At 43.3% G+C, this 27394-nt stretch overlaps 1 protein-coding gene across 2 annotated transcripts; it reads left to right on the top strand.

Moving 5' to 3' along the window:
- The first annotated feature begins 26 nt into the window (after positions 1 to 26).
- ZBTB49 (zinc finger and BTB domain containing 49) lies at positions 27 to 27394 on the top strand. 2 transcript variants are annotated; one of them, XM_087434914.1, is made up of 8 exons: positions 27 to 78; positions 7467 to 7637; positions 9852 to 10954; positions 13914 to 13960; positions 20784 to 20857; positions 22380 to 22462; positions 22550 to 22711; positions 26231 to 27394. In XM_087434914.1, the coding sequence occupies exons 2-8, from the start codon at positions 7486 to 7488 to the stop codon at positions 26905 to 26907; spliced, it is 2298 nt and encodes a 765-aa protein (XP_087291040.1). In that variant the 5' UTR covers positions 27 to 78; positions 7467 to 7485; the 3' UTR covers positions 26908 to 27394. The 2 variants fall into 2 exon arrangements, with proteins under 2 accessions (XP_087291040.1, XP_087291039.1); XM_087434913.1 differs by having other exon boundaries at positions 28 to 117.

Raw genomic sequence — 27394 nt, 5'->3', positions numbered from 1 at the left:
GCCGGCCGTGGGGGCGTTGCCGGGATGGTTCCGCGGCCGGCGGAGGCCGGCGAGCGGCGCTGAGGGAGTGGACGGCAGGTGAAGAGGGCGCTGCGGGGCGAGGAGCGGCCTCCGAGGGTGAGGGGGCCGCCGGGCCGGGGGGCCGGTCTCGCGAGGCCGGGCGGGTGCGGCGCGGTGGGAGCGGCCCGGAGTCCCGGCCGAGCGCCGGGGTCGGCAGGGCAGGGCCGCCGAGGGCCGGCGGGGAGCGGTGGGGTCGGCGTGAGGTGACCGGCGAGGCCGCCGGGCGCGGCTCAGACACCGGGTGCGGTCCCGGTCCCCGTCCGGGCGCGGGGCCTGCCCCTCGAGCGGCTCCCGCGGCCTGGACGCCCCCCGGCGCAGCTGGCCGGCTACTCGGCGCCCCGACCGCCCGGGCGCTGTTCCCCGCCGCCGCCGCGTCCGCGCCGCGCCCCGGTGCCTCGGCCGCCCCGGCACCGTCCCCTCACGCCGGCCCCCGCGCGTCCTGAGGCGGGGGCAGCGGGGGACGTGACGCGCGCGCCCGGGGTCGGGGAAGCGGTCCCCGGGCACGGGCGGCGTTGGGCCTGCGGCGGGGTGTCTGGGTCCCGCAGGCCGGGGCTGACGACGCTCACCATCCCCACCCACGCTCTGGCCGGGCTCGGGGCGCCCGCGCGTGGGGGCCTCCGAGCGGCTCCCCGGGCCGGCCGTGTCCTCGCCGCCGGCTTCCCCTGTGCGGGACGCCGCTGGGGTCCCTGTGTGTCCCTCCTGCCCTCACAAGGACGCAGCCAGGTGGGGCCAGCGACCTCCTGCTAGCTCATCTCCTCTTCCGAGGCCCCTCTCCGGATGCAGCCGCACGCCCGGGGGCTGGGCCTGAGCACTTCGCGTGTGAATTTGGGGGACAGTCCAGCCCATGGCAGAAGAAGTCAGCGCAGTGGACAGGGAGGGACGTGTTTTCCGAGAGGGGACAGCACGGCCACCGGGTCGGAACGCAGGGCGCTCGCGATGCGGTTCGTGGGCCGGGCGCCGCGCCCGGTTCCTGCCGGCGTTTCCGCGTCGGTGCCGTTTGATCCCCTGCAGACGCGCGGCGAGCTCCCGTCCTCGTCGTCGTCGTCGTCCTCGTCGTCGTCCTCGTCCTCGGCGGACTTCACGTTCGGGTCTCAGCGCAGGTGTCCTCCTCCGGGAAGTTGTCCCTCTCCCTCCTCCCCAGATGAGCTGCTGCTCCCCGTTCAGCGTTCCCTGGGCCGGGGCTGTCCTTGCTCCCCCTGCGACACTGACGCCCCGTGAAGGCGTGGACGGCCGGATCGAGCCGTTCACCGTCGCGTCCTCGGTGAACATGACACAGTGGGCGCTCTGTGAAGTCGCTGAGTGACGGGGAGACCGAGACCAGCCGCTGGAGGGCGGGGAACGGGTGTGGTTCAGTTCTTCAGCATCCCGTCCTCACCGGATGTCTCCGCAGATTAGGACACGGTGTCAGCTTAACTGAACTGGCCTGCCTGGGTGGGAGATCAGTATAGAGGAAGACAAGGATCCAGGCTTGTCTGCTGGAAGCCACTGCTTTTGTCACTGGGGTTGGGGTGGGGTGGAAATAAGCCATCTGAAAAACATGGTGGCCAAAGAGGAAGGGAGGACCACTCTCAGGCAGGCTTGGTGCTGAGGGGTGTGAACTGCAGACCCTTGGAGAACTAATCTGTTGATGGCCTGCTGAACAAACTTCCCCAGATTCTGTCCTGTGGTGTTTGACCGGTTGAGGAATTGCCCTGCAGAACAGAAGGGCCATTGCTCTAGGAGCCCTCTCTGTAGGTTAAAATTCCGTTCTGACTCTTGTTCCCTTTAGAAGCACCTGTCATTCACATCTGTCTAAGCTTGTTCTTGTTCTCTTTTCCTATATTTCCACTCTTTTTGATGCCAGTTAGTCTGTCTTTCCACCATCACATTCCTGGTATAGGTTTGTAGCACTTAGAACAGGAAGATACCTTAAAGAGTATCTAACCCAGTGGGGGACGCTTCCATTTTTATAGATGAGAAAACTGAGCCCCAGGGTCTCCATCCATCCAAAAACTGTTTGTTGAGGACCTGCTGTGTGCAGGGCACTCTTCTAGGTACCAGAGATAAGCTGGTCAGTAACACAGATGTAGAACATGTCTTGCCACCGAAGATTTTTGCTCCTTGTCACAAAGTGAGTTAGCTGCAAAGTTGGAAGAGAGCCCTGTGCTCCTTGTATCACACCAGACCACCTGTGTGCCGTGCATTAGTCCTCAGTGTGCTGTGCCGTAAGGTGCTTATCTGTGGGGTTACCTGAACAATCAGGCATAGGCAATAGACTGAAGAAGCAACTGATTTGATCCAAGGAAAGCCTTTGATCTGTCACATGTAACTTGAAGTAGTGGGTAAGCTGTGGGCTTTGGAGTCAGATTTCCTGGGTTTAAATCCCAACTCGGGCTGGCCTGGTGGTGTATTGGTTAAGTTCAGTGTGCTCCACTTCAGCAGCCAAGGTTCAAGGGTTTGGATCCTGGGCGCAGACCTATACCACTAATCAAGCCATGCTGTGGCAGCAACCCACATGCGAAGTGGGGGATTGGCACAGATGTTAGCTCAGGGCCATTATTCCTCAAGCAAAAACAGGAAGGTTGGCAACAGATCTTAGCTCAGGGCCAATCTTCCTCACCAAAAAAAAAAAAAAAAAACTCTGCCCCTTATTGATTATCTTTTACTTATTAGCTGTGTGACCATCCTCTCTGTACCTGATCAGGTTATCTATTGCTATGCAACAAACTACCCCAAAACAGTGACTTAAAAACTATTTTATTTTATCTCACATTTTTGTGGGTCAGGAATTCAGGCAGGGCTCTGCTGGGCAGTTCTTCAGCTCCACATGGTGTTGACTGGACGTGGTATTCAGCTTGAGGGGGGCTGGGCTGCAGAGTTCACTGGGGCTTTGCTCCTATATCTGGTACCTGGGAAGGGGTGGCTGGAAGGCTGGGGTCAGCTGAGTCTTTCTCCTGCTCCCTGTGGCTCTCCATTTGGGCATCTTACAGTCTGACTGCTGACTCAGGCCTTCCAGGGCCAGTGTCCTGAAAGGTGGAAGGTGGAAGCTGTAAGCTCTTAGGTCCTGGGCCCAGAGATGAGCACAGCTTCACACCTTTACTTTTGCCTGTTCTACTGATTAAGGCAGAAGCTGCTCAGGTTCAAGGGGAAGAAACCTAAATCCTGCCCTTAGGAGGAGTGTTAAAGAAGTTGCTCTCATCTTTAATCTGCCAGGTGCCTCCATGTCCTCATCTATAAAATGAGGATAGTAGTAGTAGTACCTATCTTACAGTTATCCTGAGAATTAAATGAGTTAATATGTATAAAGAACTTAGAATAGTGGCTAGCATATAGGAAACATTTTATAAATATGTGTTATTAGGTGCAGGATACATTATTATTTATAGTTGTTATTCATAGGACACATAAGAAATATAAGATGCTGATTCTTTTTCTAGAGCTTTTTATAATCTTATTGAGGAAGTACAGGATTGAAGTCATGAAGCAATTAGAGAATTACATTAAATAATATAGAATAGTTAAAATTTTTATGGTCAAAGTAAATTGTGGAATGGTTCATAACTTTGCATATCATCATAACTCTAAGAGTCATTCCAAAGAATTTTTCCTCTTTATCACTTGTATATAGCTAGAAAATATCTAATCTAGATTCAGAATATTTGCTGCATTTTAACACTTAAGTCTATGGAGGAAGGTTCTGTGTTGTGTTTTTTAATGTCCTTTTCTCATGGAAGATAGCATAGACTCCAGGGTTTAGGAACCAGGATTTAAATCTTGGCTTTGGAACAAAACAGTTTTACAGTCTTGGGCAAGTTACCTAAAATCCCCATTTCTTAATTTCCTCACTTGTAAAATGGTCGTAATAGGGTTCTTGTAGCATTATTTGAGTTAATGGGTATAATATGCTTAACACAGTGCCCAGCCTGTAGTAAGCAGTCAGTAAATGATAGCTAATAATAATAAACCAGGAATCCTTTTCTTTTCAGGCAACCAATGGGGCAGGGGTAGGTAACTGATTACTCAATCGTTTGGTTGTTCAGTACCTTTGAGGACTCAACACTGGGGAGAGTGCTCCACCACCTGACATAATGCTTCCGTTTCTGTGTTCTTGGGTTGGTTAATATTATCCACTCCCAGTGTTTCAGTGTTGCTCTGTAAAGATGACATCATCTCTGGTCTCCATTTTCTCTGAATACCACTCTGATTTCAAAGCAGGAGGTCATGCCAATGCTCCAAACTCAACATACCAAAAACTAAGCTTTCCGTAAAGAAATAGGGGAACCATAAGTATACAGCTGGGAGTGAGATGATGGGGGAGGAGTGTTGGAGATGCTAAGTTGAGGGGTCTTACAGTTGGAGATGTTTAGCAGAAAGTTGAACATTTGGAACTGGTGGTCAAAGTTAAAGTTTCAAATTGAGGAGCTGTCTGCTTAGAACAGATGAAGGCCAAGAATAGATGTGATTGTCAAGGGAAAGAAAAGAGGGTGCAGGTGCTGAATCTGAAGGGACGTTGACATTTGGGGGGCTTCAGAGAAAGAAGTACAGCATAGAGATGGAACAGATCAGGGATACAGTAAGAGAACCAGAAGCATTCTAGGGAAGGAGGAACTTTGAGTTGGAGGTGGGCAGACTACAGTACCACATGTTGCAGAAAGCTGGCAGGGTGGGACTGAGTCCAGGCCATGGTGGGCAAGTCTGTTTCAGCATAGTGAGAATGGCAGCAAGGTGGCAAGGTGAAACAGGAGTAGTAAGAAAGAAAAGTGGGATGTGTAGATTGCTGTTTTGAAAAGTGTAAGAGAGGTCCATGATGAATAGATGTACCTAGAGGGAGGGTTTTGTTGTCGTGTTTTGTTTTCCTTTTTTTCAGCATGGGGTGATCTTGGTGTGTTTGTAGGAACTGATGAGCCAGTGAAGGACAGAGTGAAGCAGTAGAAGGGGTGATTATGAAACAAATCCTGGGGGAGGCAGGTGGGAATAGGGCAAGGGGAGAAGGGAAGTTTGCTTTGGAAAGGAGAAGGCACACTTCATCCTGTGAAGCTGAAGGAATTGAGGGAGGGGTGAGTGGGAAATTTGGAATTGAGAAAAGAAATTAAAGGCATTCAGGTTATGTCAAGTTATCCATGGGCTGAACCTTCTTAGTGAAGTCAGGGTCACAGTCATTTTTATGGATGAAGGAGACAAACGTGGGAATGGAGAGAATGGAAAGGATTTAGAAGAGCCATTGTGGGGAATGTAGAGGGAGTCAAAAAGACAAATAGAAAACATTACTAACCACCATTAATTAGCAACAGAGGTTAGCTAGCATGAATTTTTGTGGTTGAATATCTGCTACATGCCAGGCAAAGATGAATAAGGTAGTACCCTCAGAGCTCAGCAGAGTTGGAGACACAAATGATGGAACATAATGACGGGTTATCTTATGGAAGTATGTTATGGGGTAAGATGGCAGAAGAGTGACCCCAAAGACAGACTTGAGGAGGGAACAGTGGGGAAGAGGGAATATGTTAAGAATATCAGGAAAGGCTTATAGGAGTAGGTGACAGCTCAGCTGAGCCCTGATAGGGGAGTGGGTGTTATATGGAAGGTGGGAGAGTGAGATGTAAATAAAGTCTTCCCAGGACGGGAACTATCAGAACCAGAGGCTTTTGGTTGAGAGAGCAAGGCAGAGGTCTGCAACCCGCCTACTTCAGAATCACCCAGATGCTTACAGTGCAGATACCTAGCCCCACCTAGAGCAAACAAAACTCGGGGGCCTGTGTCCAGCGATCTGCATTTTTAACAGGCTCTCCAGGTGTTCCTTGTAGATAACATTTGTTGAGTACTTATATATGCCAAGTGCTATTTTAAAAGTTCACAGGCGTTCTCTCACAGTTATTTCAATAACCTGTGAGATAGGATGAGGAAGGTAGGACATGGAGAAGTCATTTGCCCAAGGTCGTATAGCTAATGGGTAGTGGGCTAGGGCTCCAAAACTGACCAAGAACATAGCTTGTTTGTGGAGCTGCAGGTAGTTTATTTTGGCTGGTACATACTGGGAGTAATAGGAGATAAGGCAATAATAATAATAGTAATCGAAGTAGGAGCCATGTTAAAAAGCTTAGATTTTAGCTTCGTGGTTTAGTGACTTTTCAGTAATGCTAATTACTGAATATTACTTATATAATGCACTGAGATTAAAAGCAAATAAAGCAGATAATGGTTTTTTAGGTTTTTAGTGTACCAAACTACCATTTTAACCACCACAGTCTTGTCCCAAGCTGACTTCATTTCTCTCCACTATTCCCCTTCCATAAATCATCTCCTAATGGCCTGAGCTCCTGGACATCAGAACCTGTGTCTTACTCATCTGTGTATTCAAGTGTCTGGCTTGAACTATTTTGTTTAGTTGTATCGTGTACTTTTGTGTGTGTGTTTCCTTCCCTAGAATTTAAGTTCCATGAGGTTGGGGACCTGGTGTGTTTTATTCATTGTTGTAGCCCTAGAACCTGGCACACAGTGGTCAGTCAATAAATAGATGTTGAGTGATGAAACTGTATCCACATAATGGCTTCTCATCTCATTTGTAATCAAAGTCAGCATTCTTAAAAGGGACTGCAAGGCTCTACGTGGTCTGACCCTCTTCTCCCCTTTCCCCCCCCCTTCCCCTTCCCTTCTCGGTCTCTCTGTCTGTCTGTCTGTCTCTCTCGTCATCTCCTACAACTCTCTTGGCTTCGGCCACACTCGCGAGCTCATCAAGCACCTGCCTCAGACCCTTCATGCTTGCAAGTATTTCTGCCCCGGGTACCTGCGAAGCTCAGTCTCTTACTCCCTTCAGGTCTCTGTTCAAGTGGCGCCTTATGAGAGAGGCATGAACGAATGAATGGACATGCTGCTTTGAGATACCTCTTTTATCATTGTCTAGTGGTGTTAATTTATTTTGACTTGAACCTTATCTCCCTAAATAGGCTCCTAATTTCTTCAACTTCTAATTCAGTGCCTCATATACAGGTGCTCAATAAATATTGATTTGAATTTATCCAGTTGGCTTTTTTCTGACCTTATAAGTATTTATATATGTATATTTTTTCATTGAAGTATTCCTAAGTAGAAATAAGAGAAATGCATATCGTATTATCATGGTCATATTATTAAATGAAAAGTTCAGTTCCTTGATCTTACCAGCCACATTTCAAGTGATCAGTGGCCACATGTGGCTGATGGCTACTGTAACAGTGCAGATATGGAACAACCACAGTTGATCATCACAGAGAGTTCTGTTGAACAGCACTAGTCTAGATGCTTGAGAGACAAAGTTTGTACGTTTGTTTGTTTTAACTGTGACAGGGAATCATGACAGTGAACCACAGATCAATCAGTGGGTTTTGGTGCCATTTGGTTTCCAGTCATGTCATCGAGAATCACTATTTGATCTGCCTTCTCTGTTGCAGGTCTCCTGAATGGTTGAGCATGGACCCAGTTGCTACTCACAGCTGCCATCTCCTCCAGCAACTGCACGAGCAGCGTATTCAGGGCCTGCTTTGTGACTGTATGTTGGTGGTGAAAGGAGTCTGCTTTAAAGCACATAAGAATGTTCTAGCAGCCTTCAGTCAGTATTTTAGGTATGTATTTTAGACTTTGTTCTTCAGATTGTATGGAGAAAAAGCTAGCATGGAAATATTTTGACTACATTTTATTTTTTCCTGAAATTTCACAATTCTTCTTTTGTAGCACATTGTGCGTGTTTTGCTTTTGTATTTAGAGTAACCTGAGAGGAAGAGAGCCTTTTAATTAAAATATATTTGGGGTTATTGAAAGTATTTTGGCACTTTGTCTTTGATTTTAATAATTCTAATTAATGTCAGTCTTATGTATATATTTCTCATCCTTTTAGGATAAAAAGATTGAGGAATAGGAGCTGGCCCAGTGGCCTAGTCATTGAGTTCATGTGCTCTGCTTCGGTGCCCCGGGGCTCGCTGGTTCGGATCCTGGGCACGGACCTATGCAGCACTCATTGGGCCATGCTGTGGCAGCATCCCATATACAAAATAGAGGAAGATTGGCACAGATGTTAGCTCAGGGTCAGTCTTCCTCAAGCAAAAAAAAGAGGAGGATTGGCAACAGATGTTAGCTCAGGGCCACTCTTCCTCACCAAAAATAAATAAATAAATAAAGATTGAGGAATAGAATTTCTGGTAAGAACTTTTCTGTGATAAGAAATTGGAGAGGGGAAAACTTCCTACATACTGTTTTGTTTTGTTTTTAAATTAAAACTTTTTGTTTCTCATTTGAGTATTCTGTGAAAACAGGTTTGAAGTGAATTTACTTATTCCTGTAGTCATTAATGCTTATATGAAAGATTTACTTACAAATAATATCAAGCAGTAGTATTTCATTTATTTTAACATTATTAGAGTTAAGTATTCTACATACATTTTCTGATTAACTGAGATTTATCTCTCTTTAAGTGCTAAAGCTTCTTTTTTAGTACCTTTTTTTCCCTAAAATGTATGCCATTTTACTGCTCTAGTAAACAATACATGGAACATGATTTAATCTTTCCTCTATAATCCTGAATCATCAGGTTAAACCTCAGCTATTGTAGATGCTGTAAGTGCATATTGTAATGGGTCAACTCACTGAGGTAGGCGGTGCTTATTGTCCCTGTGCAAAATGGCCCCAGACTCGGGCTTTGCTACTGTTTCTTCCGTATTCCAAGACAGTTGGGTTTACATGTTGTGATACATTGGCTGTTTTGAGTTTTCTCCACCCCACTTCTAATTTGTCCTTTCCTTAGGTAAGAACAGAACTGAAGGCTGTTTGGGGGAAGCAGATTATTGCATTTGATAAAATGTCTTCAACAAACTTGCAAGACAATTTACCTTACTCAGCTTGGCATTTTATACACAGTACAAATTTGTTCTCCTGTGAACTTGTGCCCAGAATAAAGTGTCTGGGCTTTATGGTGTCCTTTTTTCCTCATTGACTCATAGGGCTTTTCCCACTCCTGGTTTTGGGATCACTGGGTGGCTGAAAAACCTCTGACAGCCAACTAAATTACTGATTACAAAATGAGTGTATGTCAGGTATCTAGAGTAGTCAAATTCAGAGAGACAGAAAGTAGCATGGTAGTTGCCGGGGGATGAGAGGAGTGGGGAGTTGTTGTTTAATGAGTATAGAGTTTCTGTTGGATGATGAAAAGGTTCTGGAAATGGATAGTGGTGATGGTTGCACAACAATGTGAATGTACTTAATGCCACTGAATTTACCATTTGAACCATATTTAAGTGTTTAATTTAATGTTATGTATATTTTGCCACAATTAAAATATTAAAATTTTTAAAATGAGTGTATCATTTTTAAAATGAGTGTGTATGTGTATTGGTTTTTTATAGCTATGTTTATTTTTAAATGCATTTAAGGCACCTAGATATGGAAATATTTTTGTATGTGTTTTATGACCTGAAATATATAATTTGTCAGACTAAACATGAAATATTGAAAAATGTGTGTCCTTTAGTTTGCATATCCTATCTGTATGCAATTAATAATATATATGGATAATTACATTTTGAAAAAAAGAACAAAGTATATTTCAAAATTTTTCTTTGAGATCTATTTGAAAGGTTGGATATTAAACACACTAATTTAATTCATGCAAACTGCTTTACTGGATGGCTTGCCACAGTTTTTTAAAGGATGAAAACATAATTTTAAAATCTTGGCATTTGTAGAAGGATAGTAATTTTGAATATTAACATGAATATTATTTATAAGAAAAAGTTATCAGTGTATGAATTGTTAACACTGTAAGCAGATATCTTTTCTTTTATCAGGAGCCTCTTTCAGAATTCTTCAGGCCAGAAGAATGATGTTTTTCACTTGGATATTAAAAATGTAAGCGGCATTGGGCAGATCCTGGACTTCATGTACACTTCTCATCTAGATCTTAACCAAGACAATATACAAGTCATGCTGGACATAGCACAGTGTTTGCAAGTTCAGAACGTTCTGAATCTGTGTCACACATTTTTAAAATCAACCACAGTAGACCAGCCATCTGGCACGCCCTGTAACAGTGCATTCTCCCTGCAGAGCACTTTGACTCCTGACGATAACTGTGTTATAAGTGAAAACTACCCTCCTCCTTTGCTGCAGGAGTGTTCTGCAGACGTTCAGCATGGTAAAGTTTTGGATGACTCACATTCTCATGCTCCACCGTCAGTTAATCTTCATCATTCTACAGGTGAAGCATCAAAACAAGCCCCTGATACTTTAGATGGCAGCTGCACAGAACTGCCTTTCAAACAGCCAAATTACTACTACAAACTCAGAAACTTTTACAGTAAGCAGTACTATAAACAAGCTACTTGTCCCAATCACGAGAGAATAATTGAGCAGCCTTTCACTTTCAGCACATCCACAGACCTCAGTGCCGTAGAAAACGAGCCGTGTGCTGTCAGTCATTCTGAATGTGTCCTGGAGTCTGCTGAGCACTTGCCTTCCAACTTCCTGGCCCAGGCTTTGAGTGAATCTGCCCCGGACCCTGAGTCAGACAACGCATGCCAACAACCTACCAAACAGATGAGGCTCAAAAAGGCCATTCACCTGAAGAAGCTAAACTTCCTAAAGTCACAGAAATCTGCAGAGCAAATGTCTGACCCCAAGTCAGATGATGGTTTAACAAAGAGGATTGAATCTGCACGTGAAAATACTGTAGAGAAAGTTAGCGGCCAAAGTCCTGAGGCAAAAGAAAGTGAAGAACACGTCAATTCTGAGAATTTTAATTGCATTAATGAAATGGAGAGGCCTGAAGACCCTGTGGCACTGGAAGACCAGTCCCAGACGCTTCAGTCACAGAGACAGTATGCGTGTGAATTGTGTGGAAAACCTTTTAAACACCCAAGCAATTTGGAGCTTCACAAACGGTCTCATACAGGTACACTGATTCAGTACCCGCAGGCAAACGGAGAGGAAGTAATGCAGATGATCAGACACCACTGCCTGCTCCTGTTTTTGTAAGAAGTTTTGCTATTGCTTGATGACATCATTGATATTTAACCAAAAAAATCAAGGAGCGTTAGCTACTTTTTATTTTATATTTTTGGTGATGCCTTTTAAAGAATAATCTTGAAGTTATGTAAATGCTTTCATAGAGCCAGTTTTACTTTTTATTTTAATTACAGTTTTATCTGATAAACTTTCCATCTCTAAAGAAGTATAGTAATTATTTTGATGCAATGAAAATTTCAAATTAATTCTAAAACAGATAAGTGATACTTAGTTGTCTCTTTAGAATTAGATTGTTTATTTTTTAAAAGCATAATTTAGGTTAGTTCAGACTAAAATAATTTAGTTTGTGTAATTCTAAAAGTTCTGTTGGAAGTAATTTAAATATCTGATTTTAAAAATTGTGATTTGGGAGGCAGGGGGTAAACTTTTTAATAAGGATCAGCTTTGACCATTTGATATTTTCAAATGAAAATTATTCCATTTTGAACATTGAATTTCAAAGTTTTATTATGTTAATTCATACCTCCTCCTCTTTCCAAAAAGGTTACTTTTTCCAAAAGCTTTTTTAAGTGTTATACTATACGTATACATTACGTTATACGATACGTATATATTACTTTCCTTCCTGTAATTAAACATGATGACTCTCATATACATTATAAATTAATGACAATTACCTCATAGGCATGAGAAGTAATATGCTACAAGATGCTTCCAAAATCACTGCTCTTAAGGTGCTCATGTATTGCATTTATTGATGAGACATTCATTCACAAGTTTGCTTTGATGTTTAGTACCTGATTATATTGTTGGGAGACTTAATTAATATTTGTGAAAGCCCTTTATAAATCCTAATGTATTTTAAATCATTATTATTACTAGTGGTTCAAAATTACTCCATACGAAGGCAATATTGTTGACTCAGTTTTGCCCTGAAAAAACATAACATAGCTCATTCTGTTTGCTTAAATTTCCTAGACCCTAATGATCACTATAATTTTTATTGAGAAACTTGACTGTTTAGCTTTAAAGGAAACAAAAATTAAATTGTTTATTCTGAGAGAACATCTTTGATTGACAGTAGTCATACAGTTATATGGCTAAGGTGCTTCCTGGGACATAGTTACTCAGTTGAGAAGGGCAGCAGTCCTCCAAGTGTGATCTGGGGAACACTTTCAGAGAGTCAGTGAGGCCGAAACTACTTCCATCATAGTGTAGGGTGTTGCCTTTTCATTCTCCTTCTCTAAGTGTGCAGTGGAGTCAGCTAAGGGCTGCAGGATGTGTGATGAGGCCACACTCTGGTGGCCAGTGAAATGTCTGGTTGTGTGTTTTAAAAATCACTCAATTTTCATTCCTAACGTGGATTATACCAACAGATACAGCCCACACAAACAAAAGCTCTTGAGGGTCCTTCATTATTAAGAGTGTGAAGGGGTCCTGAGAGCAAAATATTTGAGAACCACTGGAGTAGGGTTGTTAACCCTGGTCATTTGTAAGGCTTAGTAACCAGTGACTTTTTTTTCAAACTCTCATGTCTCATAATGGAGGTTTAACTTAACATTATTATCCCCATAATTTCAGACATAAATATAGTCCCAGAATACAGAATTAATATGATTATAATTACTCAGGGTCAGAAGCTCCCCCCTCATCCTTGAGGAAGCCATTAAACAGTTTCAGGAAAACATCAAAATAAAAATATCCTGGGGCCGGCCTGGTGGTGTAGTGGTTAAGTTTACACGCTCCACTTTGGCGGCCCGGGGGTTTGCAAGTTCAGATCCCAGGCGCAGACCTATGCACCGCTTATCAAGCCATGCTGTGGCAGGCATCCCACATATAAAGTAGAGGAAGATGGGCACGGATGTTAGCCTAAGGCCAATCTTCCTCAGTAAAAAGAGGAAGATTGGCAATGGATGTTAGCTCAGGGCTAATCTTCCTCACAAAAAAAATCCTGGCAGGAGCCGAGAAAGCTAGCAAGCTAGCACATCCCAGCAATACAGTAAGAAGGGAAATGTTGTTATTTCTTAAAGAGACTCTTAATGAAGCCACTTGATTTGAGGGGAATGGGGAAAATGGAAAGTTCTTGGTCTTCAAAGTCTGTTCATTAGGGTTATATAGATTAAAGGTGGTGCCTTGAAGTATACTTTTGAGCAGATCCTTTTCTAGAGACTATATTCAGAACTGCTGTGGTTTCTTTGTAGTAGAGTTGCATTCACTACGATCTATTCTATGCCAAAACATAGTTATTCAGAGTCACTAAAATCAGAGGTGAGGAAGAAGTCAGCAGGGGAGCACATCTCCCATAATGAAATCTTGTTTTCCCCTGTTAGTATGTTGCATACCAAGGCTGAAAGGCAGTGGAGAGGGGCTTTTTCCCTGCCCCACTTTCAGGAGTTCCCACTCCGTTTTGGGCTCTCCCGTGTTCACGCCTTGGGTGGTGTGAATGCATCAACCTAGTTTTGTTAGAAATCAGTGGTGAAGTGGAGGAGTCAGGCTGAAGGACAGGTGAACAAGGCTCGTGCTGTTCAGCAAGAAAACTCACATTTGATTGTCAACTGAAGGGAAAGACTGTGTCCAAAACCTAGGGATGGTTTGAATGCAAATAAATGTTCGATTTTAACATAGATTTATCTTTGGAGAACAATTTAATTTTTTAGAGAAAAGTTAACATGGATTTCACTTTTATCATCTCTGCCTGTCATCTAAGGATGAGAGAGGTGATTATGAGGATGTAGAGAACTCCCCATTTTCCTACTATTATGGTAAAGAACTTAATGCTCTGTTTTGAAAGATAGGACACAGGAGATCATCTAAACATTTTAAACAGAAATTATTGTGCCAGTATTACTAATGATTTTACAAGTTGTTGTTTTGTTTTGTTTTAGGTGAGAAACCTTTTGAATGTAACATTTGTGGGAAACATTTCTCTCAGGTGGGAATACTCTTATTTACTGTTAATAATTGGAAACCTGAAACCCAGTGTTTATTTTTATTATAAGTAAGATATACTTTTGGACTTGTGAGAGAAGCCTCTGATGATAACTTAACAGACTTCAGACTCAGGAGAAAATAATTTTCAAGAAAACAAATTTCTAGTTCATTGAGAAAAAAATACTATTTTTTATAAGCATGTGAACTCTCACAATACCTTTTATCCCCCCATAAGGAATGGATCCAATCCTAGTATATTTCTTCTTTTTCCCAGTAAACCATATTGAGCATCCACCTGGAGGCTGCAAATTATGCTGGGCTAGATCCAAGATAAATGTCGTCTTGTTCTTAGTGGGACTGTGGATGTGAGGATGTTGGGAAAAGACCAAACAGTTTTCATTCCCTGCTCTTACTACCTTTGAGCTGACCACTATTAAGATCATTTGGACACGTATTCATTCCCTCATTCAGCCAACATTTGTTGGGCCCTCCTATGGGCTGCGTACTTTATCTGGGCACTAAACATAAAGAAACCTAGAGATTTAATGTTTTACAGAAAATTTTGAATGTAATAGAATGGCTTATGGGAACCTTCTTTTCCTTCTGAAATTGAAGGGTAACTATCCATCTGCCACGTGCCAGGCACTGGTGTTCCAGAGGTAAATAAGACAGAAGCTGCTCTTGAGCAAATGCGCAGTCCTGCAGAGGAAACAGTCAGCGCACGGCTGTTTCTACACGCGGCGTGATAAATCCTGTAGTAGCAGCATGTGCAAGTGCCGTTTCAGTGGGGCAGGGACCTTGGGGCTGGGCCTTGATGGAGGAATGGAGACCTCTGGTGAGAGTTGTGCAGGCAGGCCCTATGGAGCACAGAAACAGCAAGAATAGCGCCCTCTTTTGACACGTTCCCCGCAGAGCCAGCTCTTCCAGTTTCCCCTCCCTCGTTTCCCCACGTCCTGACATCTTGCTTTGCGTCATTACTCCTGGCCAGGGCTGTGTTTCATTTATCATCCAGGAGAATGCCTAGCACCCGCTAAATGTACAGTAAGTTTCTCATAACTGAACAAGCAATCAGTCCTCCAGCTGCCATTCTGGTTGAGGCCCGTGCTTCTTCATATGAGCCTAGCCTGGGGGTTCAGAGCTCGGTTCTAGAGCCAGACAGTCTGAATCTGAATCCTGCCTCTGGCTTACTACTCTGACCTTGGGCAAGCTACCTAACCTTTTGGCGCTTCAGTTTCCTTATCTGTAAAACAAGGGTAATAAGATTACTGACCCCAATAGAGTGTGTAGAGTAAATGAGTTAATAAGATTAAGTGCTTAGAATTCTGCCTGGCACATAGTTGGTGTGAACTCAGGAAACATAGTTATTCCCCGTCCTGTTGCCATCACCTCCTTTCTCATCTCTTCACTCCTCTCTGCTCTTGCGGATCTGTCTCCCTAAGGCACCCCCACCCCCACCACCACCATTTTAATCTCACCAGCTTTGGTGTAGTGGGAAAGCATAAGGCCTGGATTAATGACCATTAATAATTAGCAATTACGACTTCTCTGGGCCTCATTTTTATAATTCTTAGAATATGGATACTACTACTTCATGGGGATATTAGGAGGATTAAATGAAAAAATAGACCTTTGAAAGCCCTTTATACATTTAAACTGTGATAATAAAAATTTCTGTCCTTTTCTTGCTTGGAACCCTTCCATGACTCTTCATTACTAACCAAATAAAGTAAAACCAGACTTTCAAGTATCTTGAGTCTGCCCTCAGCCTTTTCCCCTGGCCTTGATGCCAGGGCCCACCCTCAGAGATTGACTCCATTGGTTTGGGATGGGGCTCAAGTGGTGGTATTTTTTTAATACAACAGTTTTGATGTGCAGCCCTATCCACTGCTTCAGACGTTGTCCTGTGCTTTCCCTGTTTTTTTTTCTCCTGAGGAAGATCAGCCCTGAGCTAACATTCATGCCAACCCTCCTCTTTTTGTTGAGGAAGACCAGCTCTGAGCTAACATCTGTTGCCAGTCCTCCTCCTTTTTTTCCCCAAAGCCCCAGCAGATAGTTGTATGTCGTAGTTGCACATCCTTCTAGTTGCTGTATGTGGGACGCCACCTCAGCATGGCCGGAGAAGCAGTTTGTCAGCAGGCACCCGGGATCCGAACCCGGGCCACCAGTAGCAGAGCGTGCACACTTAACCGCTAAGCCATGGGGCCGGCCCCTATGCTTTCCCTCTTGAGTCCCACCAAGGGCAGCCCTCTCTGATAGACACTGCAAAAATCCTCCTCTTTTCTCTGTTGGTGTGTGTATTTTTGTCAGGTTTTTATGAATGTAGAGTTATATATAGTTACAGTTTTCAGATGTATATTGCTGTTTTATTTCATAGTGAAATGATGAAATTTTTGTGAACAAGGACTCTTAAAAAAACTTCATTCAACAAGTGTCTGTTGCAAGCCTACAGTGTCCAAGAAGTTCTGCCATGTGCTGGGGCACAAAGATGAATAAGGCTTCGAGGAGTTTATTGTGTATAGGAAGAAACAGATGTATAACCAATAAAGTGCAGTGAAATGTTGCAAGTGCTGGGACAGAAATACGTACAGGGAACAACATGGGAAAGAAAGTAGTCATTTCCACCTGGAAGGAGTGGTGTTAGGGGTGGGATGAGGATGTGAAATGTATTAAGAGGTTGCTTAGGGGAGCTGTGACGACAAGGAGGCATTTGGTAGCCTGGAAGTCTCTGGCATCCGAGGTCAAGAGAGCAGCCGTGTTGTTTACATAGGAGTACTTGGTAAATAATGCCCACTAACCTGTCCTTCGCCTTGAGCTAATGTTCATTTCTCATATGAACTAGAATAAAGGTTTGTGGTTACAGTGCATTGGAATGCTCCCATGTAGTTGCCAGAGTGTTTGCTGTCATAGAAGAGAGTTTGTAAGTATTTTCCCTTCTGGAAGATTCAAAATTTAGAAAACAGATTTAACAGTAAGAATTAATCTTTTATGCTGTTTACTCAATTTAGTATTTAGTAGGGTTAGTCTTTTAAAAATGTTAACCACTGCCTTAATAATGAGTCAGCAAGCAGAATAAGCCTAGATTGTGACAGCAGAATATACATGTGTTACTATAATTCTGGACACTGTATATGCCCAGATCTCAGGAAGCAAGAGTCATGCCATACTTGAGTGAGGCTCTGTTTGGAGTGATGTCTCCTGTGCAGAGTAGAACCTGGACCATTTGGTGGATCCAGAGGAGAACACCAAGGTAGTGACACTGTCTAGAATGCCTGTCCCATGAGAAACAAGAGAAGAAAACCTTGAAGCTTTTAGCTGTCTTTTGGGAGAGGAGCAGGGTTGTTTTGTCTTTCCAAGGAGGCAGAAATAGAAACACTGAGCAGCTGGTGCAGAAAGATGCATTTGAGAGGCTCGGTGTCCTGCCAGCAGCACTGTCTGGAGTGGGGTATCCTGGGTCTGGGCGTAAGTGAAGGGTACTGCATTCTGTAGGAGGCTGCTTAGAAATGTGGCTCCCAGGGCTCTGAGGCCAGAGGTGACAAAGTTTCATCCCATTCATGGGATGAAAATAAGAATATTGTAATGAGCTTGTCCTAAGTTATTAAATTTTCAACTATTAGGTGATACTTCCCACACTTTCAGTGTTAAATGTCATTTTATTAATATAACGGTCATTGTTTTTTAGGTGACATCTCTATGTTAATCTCCAGATTTTTTTCCCTTTTAAAGTCTTAAAACTCCTGAACTAGATGACTTTTAAGATATGAGTTCCCTTTTATCTCCAAAGTTTTATGATTCCCTGACTACTTTTTATATAAACAACCATCTGCTATTAGAAGAGTTCTGGTAGAGAATATATGGTTGGTGTGATCATGTTTAAATACTGATGTTCAAGTACATATCAGAAGGAGTTTATTTTTAAAATTACGCAGCAAATCAAATGTTAGTTCTTCTCTACAACAGAGTTTTCAGTTCAAAATTCTGATAACTCCATCCTAGTTTAAAATGGTGTTTGCTTAGAAAGAATAGAACTTCCTTTACTACAAACCTCCTTTAGCACTACAGCAGGACCAGCTTTCAAGTCCACAGACAAACCTGAGTTAGAGTATTCGACCCTCTAACTAAGGGCTGAGGCTGGTTATTTCCCTCCCAGAGCCTCTGTTTACTTCTCTGTAAAACGTGAATGATACTTTATAAGGACATTGTGATGATTAAGTGAAATACTGTTGGCAACTTCTTAGCAAAGTGCTTCATTCATAAGTAAGCTCCTAACAAATGATAGCTATTATTATTACCACTTGCTGGAGTTTTCATGGATCAAACTACAGATAATTTCTAAGACATGGTCTGTGTAGTTAGGATATAATTAGTACTAAAATATATCAAAGTCTACCAAAAATAAAGAAACCTGACTAAAGGTCAAATAATCTGGGCCTCAGTTTGCTATGTAATTTGGTATAAATTATCTGAATGCATTATTGGACTTTTTTACCCGAAGCTTTCCATTATTTAATCTACTTTTATGCCATTTATTAGACTAATATGTGCTCCTTTATCTAGGGGAAAGATAATTATTTTCATTATACATTTCCAGTATTAAATAGCTAAAGAAACATTATGACATGTTTTACTATTGCTTATTATAATATTAAGTGGAAGACCATTCAATTATATTTGCTTTGAAAACAAGCAATTGTTATGCTTTATTTAAAAAGGGAAAAATTCACTGTTGCTAAGAATTGACTCAGAATGCATTTCAATCATAATACGTAGTTTACAAAATAACTTGGAACAAGGAGGATTTAATTTAACAGTTGAGCAGATGGTGCTATTCAAATTGTTACATAAATGATGAGCTTTTCTGAAATTTGGAAGTGACTGATTTAAAACAGTCAGTGGTGCATTATCTTAACTCCAGTGAGCTGTTTCCTGAGGGGCAGAGTGACTCTGTCTTACTGAGTATTCAACAAAGGCTAGGTTATTCACAGAAACTTGCACATCCTCAGGTTTTCCCCTCATGTAAGATGAGAGTTTAGACTCACACAAGCCAATATTAATTTCTGACCCAACCATGTAACTGGAGCAACTAATTTACTTATCTCAATGTCAGTGTTTCATCTAGAAAATAGAGTAATTACTAAGGGGGATTGGTAATGCATGTAAAGGTCTCAATAGACCAAAAGTATATTGCTGTTGACATTTGCTGCTTTATTATCATTATTAATAGTCATTCTATTGAAAGGTGGGTATTTCCCAATGTTTGGCCAAATTCTTGCTCTTTGGTTATCTGAAATAAACCAGAGTTTTTTCTAAGCCATATTTATCATATTCTGAAATGTAGTATCTAAGTCAGTGTTTCCCAGAGTCTCATAGACATAAAGAATCTTCCATGTTATAGATCATAAAACCCAGATAACTTTCCATATACCTGTAAGTTTCCACTCACAGGTGGACTTCAGACCCAACTTGAAGCCTATAACCATAAACTGTCTTTGCATTTTATTTAAAATATAGTTTGCAAATTTACAAAGCCAAGATTGTTAGTTGGGTACTACTGTTATTTCTACCTTTTTAGCTTATTTTGTGCATCTTGCCTGCACATTATTACCATTGGGTGTATTCATTCCTTTCAGTGGTTTTTTTGGAACAGAACACTGTAAAAAATTAAGTAGGGAAACAAAAGATTGAGACTATTAACTTAAATTATACCAATGGAAGATTTTGTTTCCAAATCCTAATTTGAAACATTAGCCAGTAGCTTTTTTAATATCTGAGGCATTTGCAGTTTTAATTTCACTGTGCTTTAGGCAATTTAGTATTGATTTCCTATTGAGTAGTACATGGAAATCTATTTTATGATCTCCATTTAAATAAGTTATTCTTTGTAAAGCCCTGCTAGTTTCAGAAATGAGGAACATAAAAGGCCTGCACCTGGGGGCCAGCCCAGTGGCATAGTGGTTAAGTTTGCATGCTCCGCTTTGGGGGCCCAGGGCTAGCAAGTCCGGATCCCGGGCGCAGACCTACGCACCAATTATCAAGCCATGCTGTGGCGGCATCCCACATGTAAAGTAGAGGAGAGGGGCACTGATGTTAGCCCAGGGCCAATCTTCCTCAGCAAAAAGAGGAGGATTGGCAACACATGTTAGCTCAGGGCTGATCTTCCTCACAAAAGAAAAAAATTTTTAAAAAAGGCCTGCAACTGGATGACTACTGTGAATCTCCTGGTTTACGTTTTTGCAGAGAAGTTAACATGACAGACCTGTCAGGCAGAACAGCTGTACCACCAGAGGAAGTACTTGTTGGAAATGTCTCACCTTCTTTTTGAACGAAAGCATGCTTTTAGGAAGGAACAATGAATACTGAAATAACCAAGAACAAGTGCTACTTTTTTTTCAAATGATGTTTGCATATAGATGGCTCAAGTTAAAAAATACACAAAATAAAATACATCAAGGTCTGTTTAAAATACAAGCTTAGTGGCCACCAACACAGCCTCCACAGTGTGCCGGGCCCATTTAAAAGGGAAGCAGCACAGGGCTGCCTGAGCTGGGACAAGCCCAGGGCTCACACGGAGCGCATTTGCTCAGGAGCACAGAATGGAAACACATCGGTGTTCAGCAGATTACTGGGCAGGGGCCCTCCCCAGAGTTAGAATGGGGCTGGTTCTTGATCGCCTTGTGCATGGCTTCTTCTGAGTTGTGCGTATGTAGTCTTCATTTGGAAGTTGGACTGGAGCCTGGCTAAGTCTGTCAGTTTTCCTTTTGAATTTTTATAGCCTTTTAAAAAAGACTTTTCATTATTGGTATGCTTTTTCTTTTCCTTTTTTGCAGGCAGGTAACTTGCAGACTCACTTACGTCGGCATTCTGGTGAAAAACCATACATCTGCGAAATCTGTGGAAAGAGGTCAGTGCTGGGCTTGTTCTCCCGTGTGTAAGGAGCAGCTCTAGTCTGGGTATCTTTGAAAGTCAGTGGCCTCACTCTCACTAAGGGACACAGCTAAAGTCAAACACTCTGGCTTTTCATGTGACACATATGAGAATGACAAAAAGAAATGTTAATTGAAAGAAAGAAAATCTAGGACACAAGTCTCAGGAAATGGGATTTTACATGAAACAAAATTATTTTATACTAAAATTTCCATTCACTCCAAAAATGTGTATTAAAATGGATGAAAGCTCCCACAGAGGTGACTGGCCAGTAAGGGAAATGAGACTTGCAGCCTGAATGCTAGACTTCAGCAGAGAGGGCGGTAGGCAGTGCCCCAGCCAAGACCCGTAGGACTGTGAGCTCAGCAGCAGGAAGGAGGGAGCTCAGCGTGAGGGCTGGGTAAGATTTCGACTTGGAAAGTAAGAATTGACTTGGCAACCGAGAGTCTCATTCTGGAGGTGGATGCAGTATGAGGAGATGGTCCCTCCTGTGTGCACACAGGCCTGCACTGTGGACCCTTCCTCCCCTTGCTGGGGTCATTTATCGCAAGTTCCACATACTCTCATCTAATGGTCATGCTAGGACCACAGGCATCAACCAGGACTGTACCAGTCACAGAGCGTTTTATTGATTCATCTATTTAACCAGTCATTCATTCAACATTTATTAGGCACCTACTGTATGCTGAGTGCTGTGAGGAAAACATAAAAATAAACAGTACAGATTCTCTGCCTTTGATAACTTCGTACTCAAGAGTCTGGGGGGAAGAGATGGACATGGAACAGTTAAAGGTCAAGTCCTCTGATGGACGTGCCGTGGGACACCAGGGAAGAAGCAACTCTTGATTCAGTTCTGGGAAAACACTTGTCTCTGCAGGTGGTAGAAAACAAATAAAAGCTCCCTAGCCTAACATGTCTCCCTTTCTGCCATAGCTGGCTGAACACTGAAGGCCAAGTTCAGTGCCCAGGGAACGTGTACTGCGCACTTCGGGGGCCTCGTGGCATAAATCCCCTACTGCTCCAGATGGTGTCACTTCACTCTTGGTCACTGAACGTCTTGTTTTGCATAATGTTTTAAATGTGAGCCTTCTGAACTCCATTTAAAAGTAAGGCATGCATTTAAAATCACGTCTGTATGCAACGTTTCCCCCCAAAATATAATGTATAAATCTATTATCGAGTGTAGTAGAAAGGAAAGAGCATAGGTCTGGATTGGAATTACTCCCTGAGTCAAGTTAGTGACCATGTCTGAAGAAGAAAGATTAATGAAACTAGGTAGAAAAAAATGTTTTAAACACAAAACACTTGCATCATTTTCTGCTTTCCTTTAAAAAAGAGAAAAAAAGTAAAGATTTTTAAAAATGCCTATTTCAGGTGACATCAAGCCGCTTCTGATTACATGCTGAAGGAGTGTAGGAAGCAGTTCATCTCTGCCCTCAGTGACTTGCAGTTTTAAAGATCTGCAGTAATGTTAATGGAATTTCCAAATTGCATTGCAGGTTTGCAGCCTCTGGTGATGTCCAGCGTCACATCATCATTCACTCGGGAGAGAAGCCACACTTGTGTGACATCTGTGGTCGAGGTATAGCTGAGTGTTCTCTCTTTCTTGAAGATTACTGATTAAAATGTTCTCAGTCCTTCAGCTGAACACCTGTTATGGTCTCTCTAGGGTTTAGTAACTTCAGTAACTTGAAAGAGCACAAAAAGACACACACGGCGGATAAAGTCTTCACCTGTGATGAATGCGGAAAGTCTTTTAATATGCAAAGGAAGTTGGTAAAGCACAGAATTCGGCACACGGGTGAGCGGCCTTACAGTTGTTCTGCCTGTGGTAAGTTTCTAACCATTACAGACGAGGTTGTCACCTGGTCATCCCAAGGGCACTGGTCTTCATGCCCCCTCTGTCACTGGCTATTTTGGAGTCTCACATAAGTCATCCCTCTTCTCATAGGTAAAATGGGAGTACTGTCATTTCTTTACCACCTCACTTGGTCTTCTCTCCTTCATTCCTGTGTTCATGTATCAGACATTTACTCAGTGTCTTTGAGGTAACAGGAACTGTCTTCGATGCTCCAGATACAAAGGTGACTGATAAGGAGTCCCAGGTGCTGCGTGCTCCTGGTCCACGTCTGTGGGGTGTAGGCAGTTGGAAAAGTGTAGGAGAGCATGGTGTGCAGCAGCAGGTGCTGGAGCACAGTGGCCTGAAGAGCAGGATGTGGGAGCTGCAGGTTTGTCTGTGCTGCTGGAGCATCGGGAGCACATGGTGGGGTCAAGAGGGAGGGTTCTGTGAGCTCCTGTACAGTCAGGCATCGCTTAACGACAGGGATACGTTCTGAGAAATGTGTCAGGCGATTTCATCATTGTGCAAACATCACAGAGTGTACTTACACAAACCTAGATGGTATAGCCTACTACACACCTAGGCTCTATGGTACTAATCTTACAGGACCCCCGTTGTTTATGTGGTCCGTCCTGGACCGAAACATCATGATGCAGTGCATGACTGTATTATGAAGCAAAGGTCATTTCTGCGGGCAATTGATGCATCAGTGAAGTCAGCAAGGAAGGAGAGGGAAAGGTGGCAGCCCTTGGTTTCAATGCACATTACTGCACAGACGAGGAAACAGGGACTCCGGGTTAAGTCACCCGTTACCTGAGATCACAGAGTGTGTGAGCCTCTGAAGAACTAGGGGCAGGCGTGTGTGTGGTGGGTGTGTGTGTGTGTGCGCGCGCACATGTGTGCCCATGACAAGTACTTGACAGTGCGAATTGAAGCATGGGTGAATAAGTGAGTAATGATTTTTATGATTTCCTGTTTAGAACAAATGGGGAAAATGCTCAGTATGGCTGTGGGAAGCCTGGAATTGGGGCACTGTTCACAGTGGCTCCTTCTGATTGTAATTGGTATCTAAAATAGGGCAGGACGTCTGGGATGTAACCAGAAGGCAACTTTGTTTTTATCTCCCACTTAAGTGTATACAGATTTAGGCAACTCCATGACTATTCTGATCACTTTTAAAAAATGAAATTGCATCACTTTAAATCATGAATGCAGTCTCAAATCACTAATTTAAAATGTCAGTTCCAAATTATTATTAGAATGTCAACTTGATTTAAGGTTAAATTTTCTCTTCCCTCCCCACCTCAGACCTGCTATTGACTAAGACCCCTGTAGAGGAGGAAGCCAAGCAGGACCCTCTCTTCCCGTCTTATGCTTCCACCCCTTCCCCACCTTCCTAACCGTGGTTTCTCAACCTGATAAGGCCAGCTTGGGGGCGGTGGGAAAGGGAGCAAGAATATTCTTACATAATAGTGTTATTGAGATAAAATTTGCATATCATAAAATCTACCCATTTAAAGTGAACAACTCAGTGTTTTTTGGTATATTTACAGAGTTGTGCAGACCTCACCATAGTCTAATTTTAGAACATTTTCATCACCCCCAAAAAGAAACTCCATACCCATTAGCAACCACTCCCCATTCCCACCCCCAGCCCTAGGCAACCGTTAGTCTACTTTCTATCCCTATAGATTGGCCTATTCTGGATGTTTCATATAAATGGAATCATGCAGTATGTGGGCCTTTGTTACTGACTTGTTTCACTTAGCAAATCTGCTATGAACATTCATGTAGAAGTTCATGTTTGGGTGTATGTTTTCATTTTCTTGGATTCAAAAGACAGGGTCACTTTTAAGATGGCTTCACATTCTAGGCTTTGTGATGTTTAATGCTTCTCCCTCCCCTTCTTCCCCTCTCCCTTCTCCCCTCCCTCCCCTAGCTCCTTCTTTCTTGCTCTCTCTCCTTCTCTTTTCATGTTGCTTCTAGAGACAGCCTTCCCTTCCCTTCCCTTCTCTTTTCCTTCCCCCAGCATTTTACTGCCCTTTCCAAGATGCAGACACGCATTTTCCTCCAGCTGGACTTCCTCTAGCCCTCGGTTTTGTAGCAGTTCACTCTGAGGAAATTTTCTCTATTGGGGGTCTCATTGCCTCTGGGCAGTCTTCTTAGGCTGGATTTATAACGGCACCAGGCCGGCTCACTTGCAGGCATGACCCTCATCCAATGTGTGGAACCACTCATGTTCTGTGCTGCAGGGCAGAGCACAGAGGATCACCACTGCAGAGGTGACCCTCCTCTCTCTGCTGCTCATGCAGCTTGCCAGCTGTCTCCCCCTCAATTTTCCACACAGGAGGCAGCAGCCGCTCCACTGTGTCCTCATGGCGGGGACATGTGTCAAGCCTGTGGCCTGTCTAGACTTGAGGGATAAAGGAGAAACACCCCCCACACTCCTCTTCCTTGGTGGGAACTCTGCTATGGCTAAACTTTACATGTGATAAGGACCCTAAAAATGGTTATCTTCTTTCCCCAGTACTTCTGCTATTGAGAATTTATCTTAAGGAAACAATAAAAAGAACGATGCTAATTGAACATCAAGTATAGTAGCAAACAGGTGGAAACAGCCCAAAAGTGCAGCTTTTAATCCACAGAATGTCACTTGTCTGAATAAGTATATATTATATATAGGTTATAAAGACAGTGAAGGAGACTGAGCCTGACGTTGTGTGTAAATTCTAGAAGTAAAAACACAGAGAAAGAGTTAGTACAGTAGCTTTCAGTATTTTTATGTGGGGAAAAAAGTGCCCAAAATTTAGTCCATGGGTGTTGACATCTAGTTTGATTGTTCAAAAAAAGGTTTTTTTTTTAAAAATAGCCCACCATTGCTTGACTAGGGCTGGATAGCTGAGAATTCAAATAAGGTGACATATGGATAAGTGAGAAGTTCTAAATATATGTCCATATAGATTGTGAGGTTTGTTTGCAGTCCTTTGTAATATATTATGACTTCCATAAGGTTATTTATTGATTTTTCTCTTCTGATCATCTTACCTACTCTAATCATGGAAATAGATCCCCTATCTTGATCATATACACAGAGAAAGGAAATAGAACTAGGAGAAGTATGCATAAAATTATGTTAAAAGATAAATACGCAAGTACATTTAGAGAAGCTGTTTCTAAATTATAGATTGGCTATGTTAGATTAATGAAAATTTAAACAAAACTGACAAGGTTTCCCAGCATGGGCCGGGCCGGCAGGGGCACCCTGGCTTACCCAGCAAGGCACTCCTGTGCAGGCAGACAGTCTCTAGAAGGCTCGCACTGAGACACCCAAAACCAAAAGGCTGCAGGTTGGAGGGGGCTGCAGTTGGAGAAGAATGGAGGAGTCCTCCAGAGTGAGCAGATGACGGCAGAGCTCGACTCAGCTCGTGTCAAAGCACAGTCATCCAGTGTTTTAGGAGGGGATCCTTCCAGAATGTCCTCTTCTAAAAGGATCCCTTTTTCTTTTTCCAGGCAAATGTTTTGGGGGGTCCGGGGACCTCCGCAGGCATGTCCGCACTCACACTGGGGAGAAGCCATACACGTGTGAGATCTGTAACAAGTGCTTCACGCGCTCTGCTGTGCTGCGGCGGCACAAGAAGATGCACTGCAGAGCCGACGACGACGGGCAGGACGCTCTGGAAGAGTTCACTCAGGCCATCGAGACCTCTGATCTTGAGAAATCTCAGAGCTCAGATTCTTTTTCCCAAGACGTGTCCGTGACGTTGATGCCCGTGTCTGTCAAGCTCCCCGTCCACCCAGTGGAAGATGCAGTGACAGAATTTGACAGCCACTCTGCCAGCTCCTACTGTAAGTTCCGGTCCATGATCCAGCCTCATGGACTCAGTGACCAGGAGAAGCTCGGTTTGGAGCCTGTTAAACTTGGGAAGCCGCAGGTGCAGCAAGCGCAGCATCAGGCATATGCTTACTCGGACGTGGACGCCTCAGCCAGCGATGAGCCACTGCAGGCCGACAGCATGTCCATGATCCGCTCGTCTCTGGCCGCTTTGGACAATCACTGCAGCGACCCCCTGGGCAGCCGAGCGTCTGCCACGGCTTACAGGAACTCCGAAGGACAGTTTTTCTCCAGCATGACTCTGTGGGGGCTGGCGATGAAGACGTTGCAGAATGAAAATGAGCTGGAGCAGTAATGCCCTCCATCCGCAGTTCTCAACTTGAGAGGCATTTTCTGAGTTCAGCAGACTGGTCTCAATGCTTCAGGAGAGAGCCATTTCTCCCTGACAGCCCTTTCTAGGCAGCCCAAGCATGGTTGGACCATTTCCCTCCTGACTGTGGCTGATAATTGGAAGCATGTTGAGCTCAGGGTTTGGGAAGAACGGCCTACTGGTTCCCCGTGGAAGCAGACGCAGGGGTGGAAGGCTTGCGTCACAGAGGCCAAAGGCTTGAGAGACCATTTCGCTGACTTCAGCATGAAAGAGTACAGACTTTGGGTCAGCTGCTGTACATTTTGGTCATGTTAAAGGGAAAAAAATATATGTATTTGTAAAATACAGATGTTATTTTTGCATTTTTATGTGATTGAAATTTGTAGCATTTTGTATTTTTATTTACACAAAGATTTTATTTGTATATGAAACATACTATAATTTAATTTGAATAAATGAAACTTGTCTTTCT

This window comes from Ceratotherium simum, chromosome 8 (genome assembly GCF_057802395.1).
Source record: "Ceratotherium simum simum isolate JZ-2026a chromosome 8, ASM5780239v1, whole genome shotgun sequence".
NCBI lineage: Eukaryota > Metazoa > Chordata > Mammalia > Perissodactyla > Rhinocerotidae > Ceratotherium > Ceratotherium simum.
The sequence above is the reverse complement of the archived record's forward strand: the minus strand, read 5'-3'. Positions and strand labels throughout refer to the sequence as shown.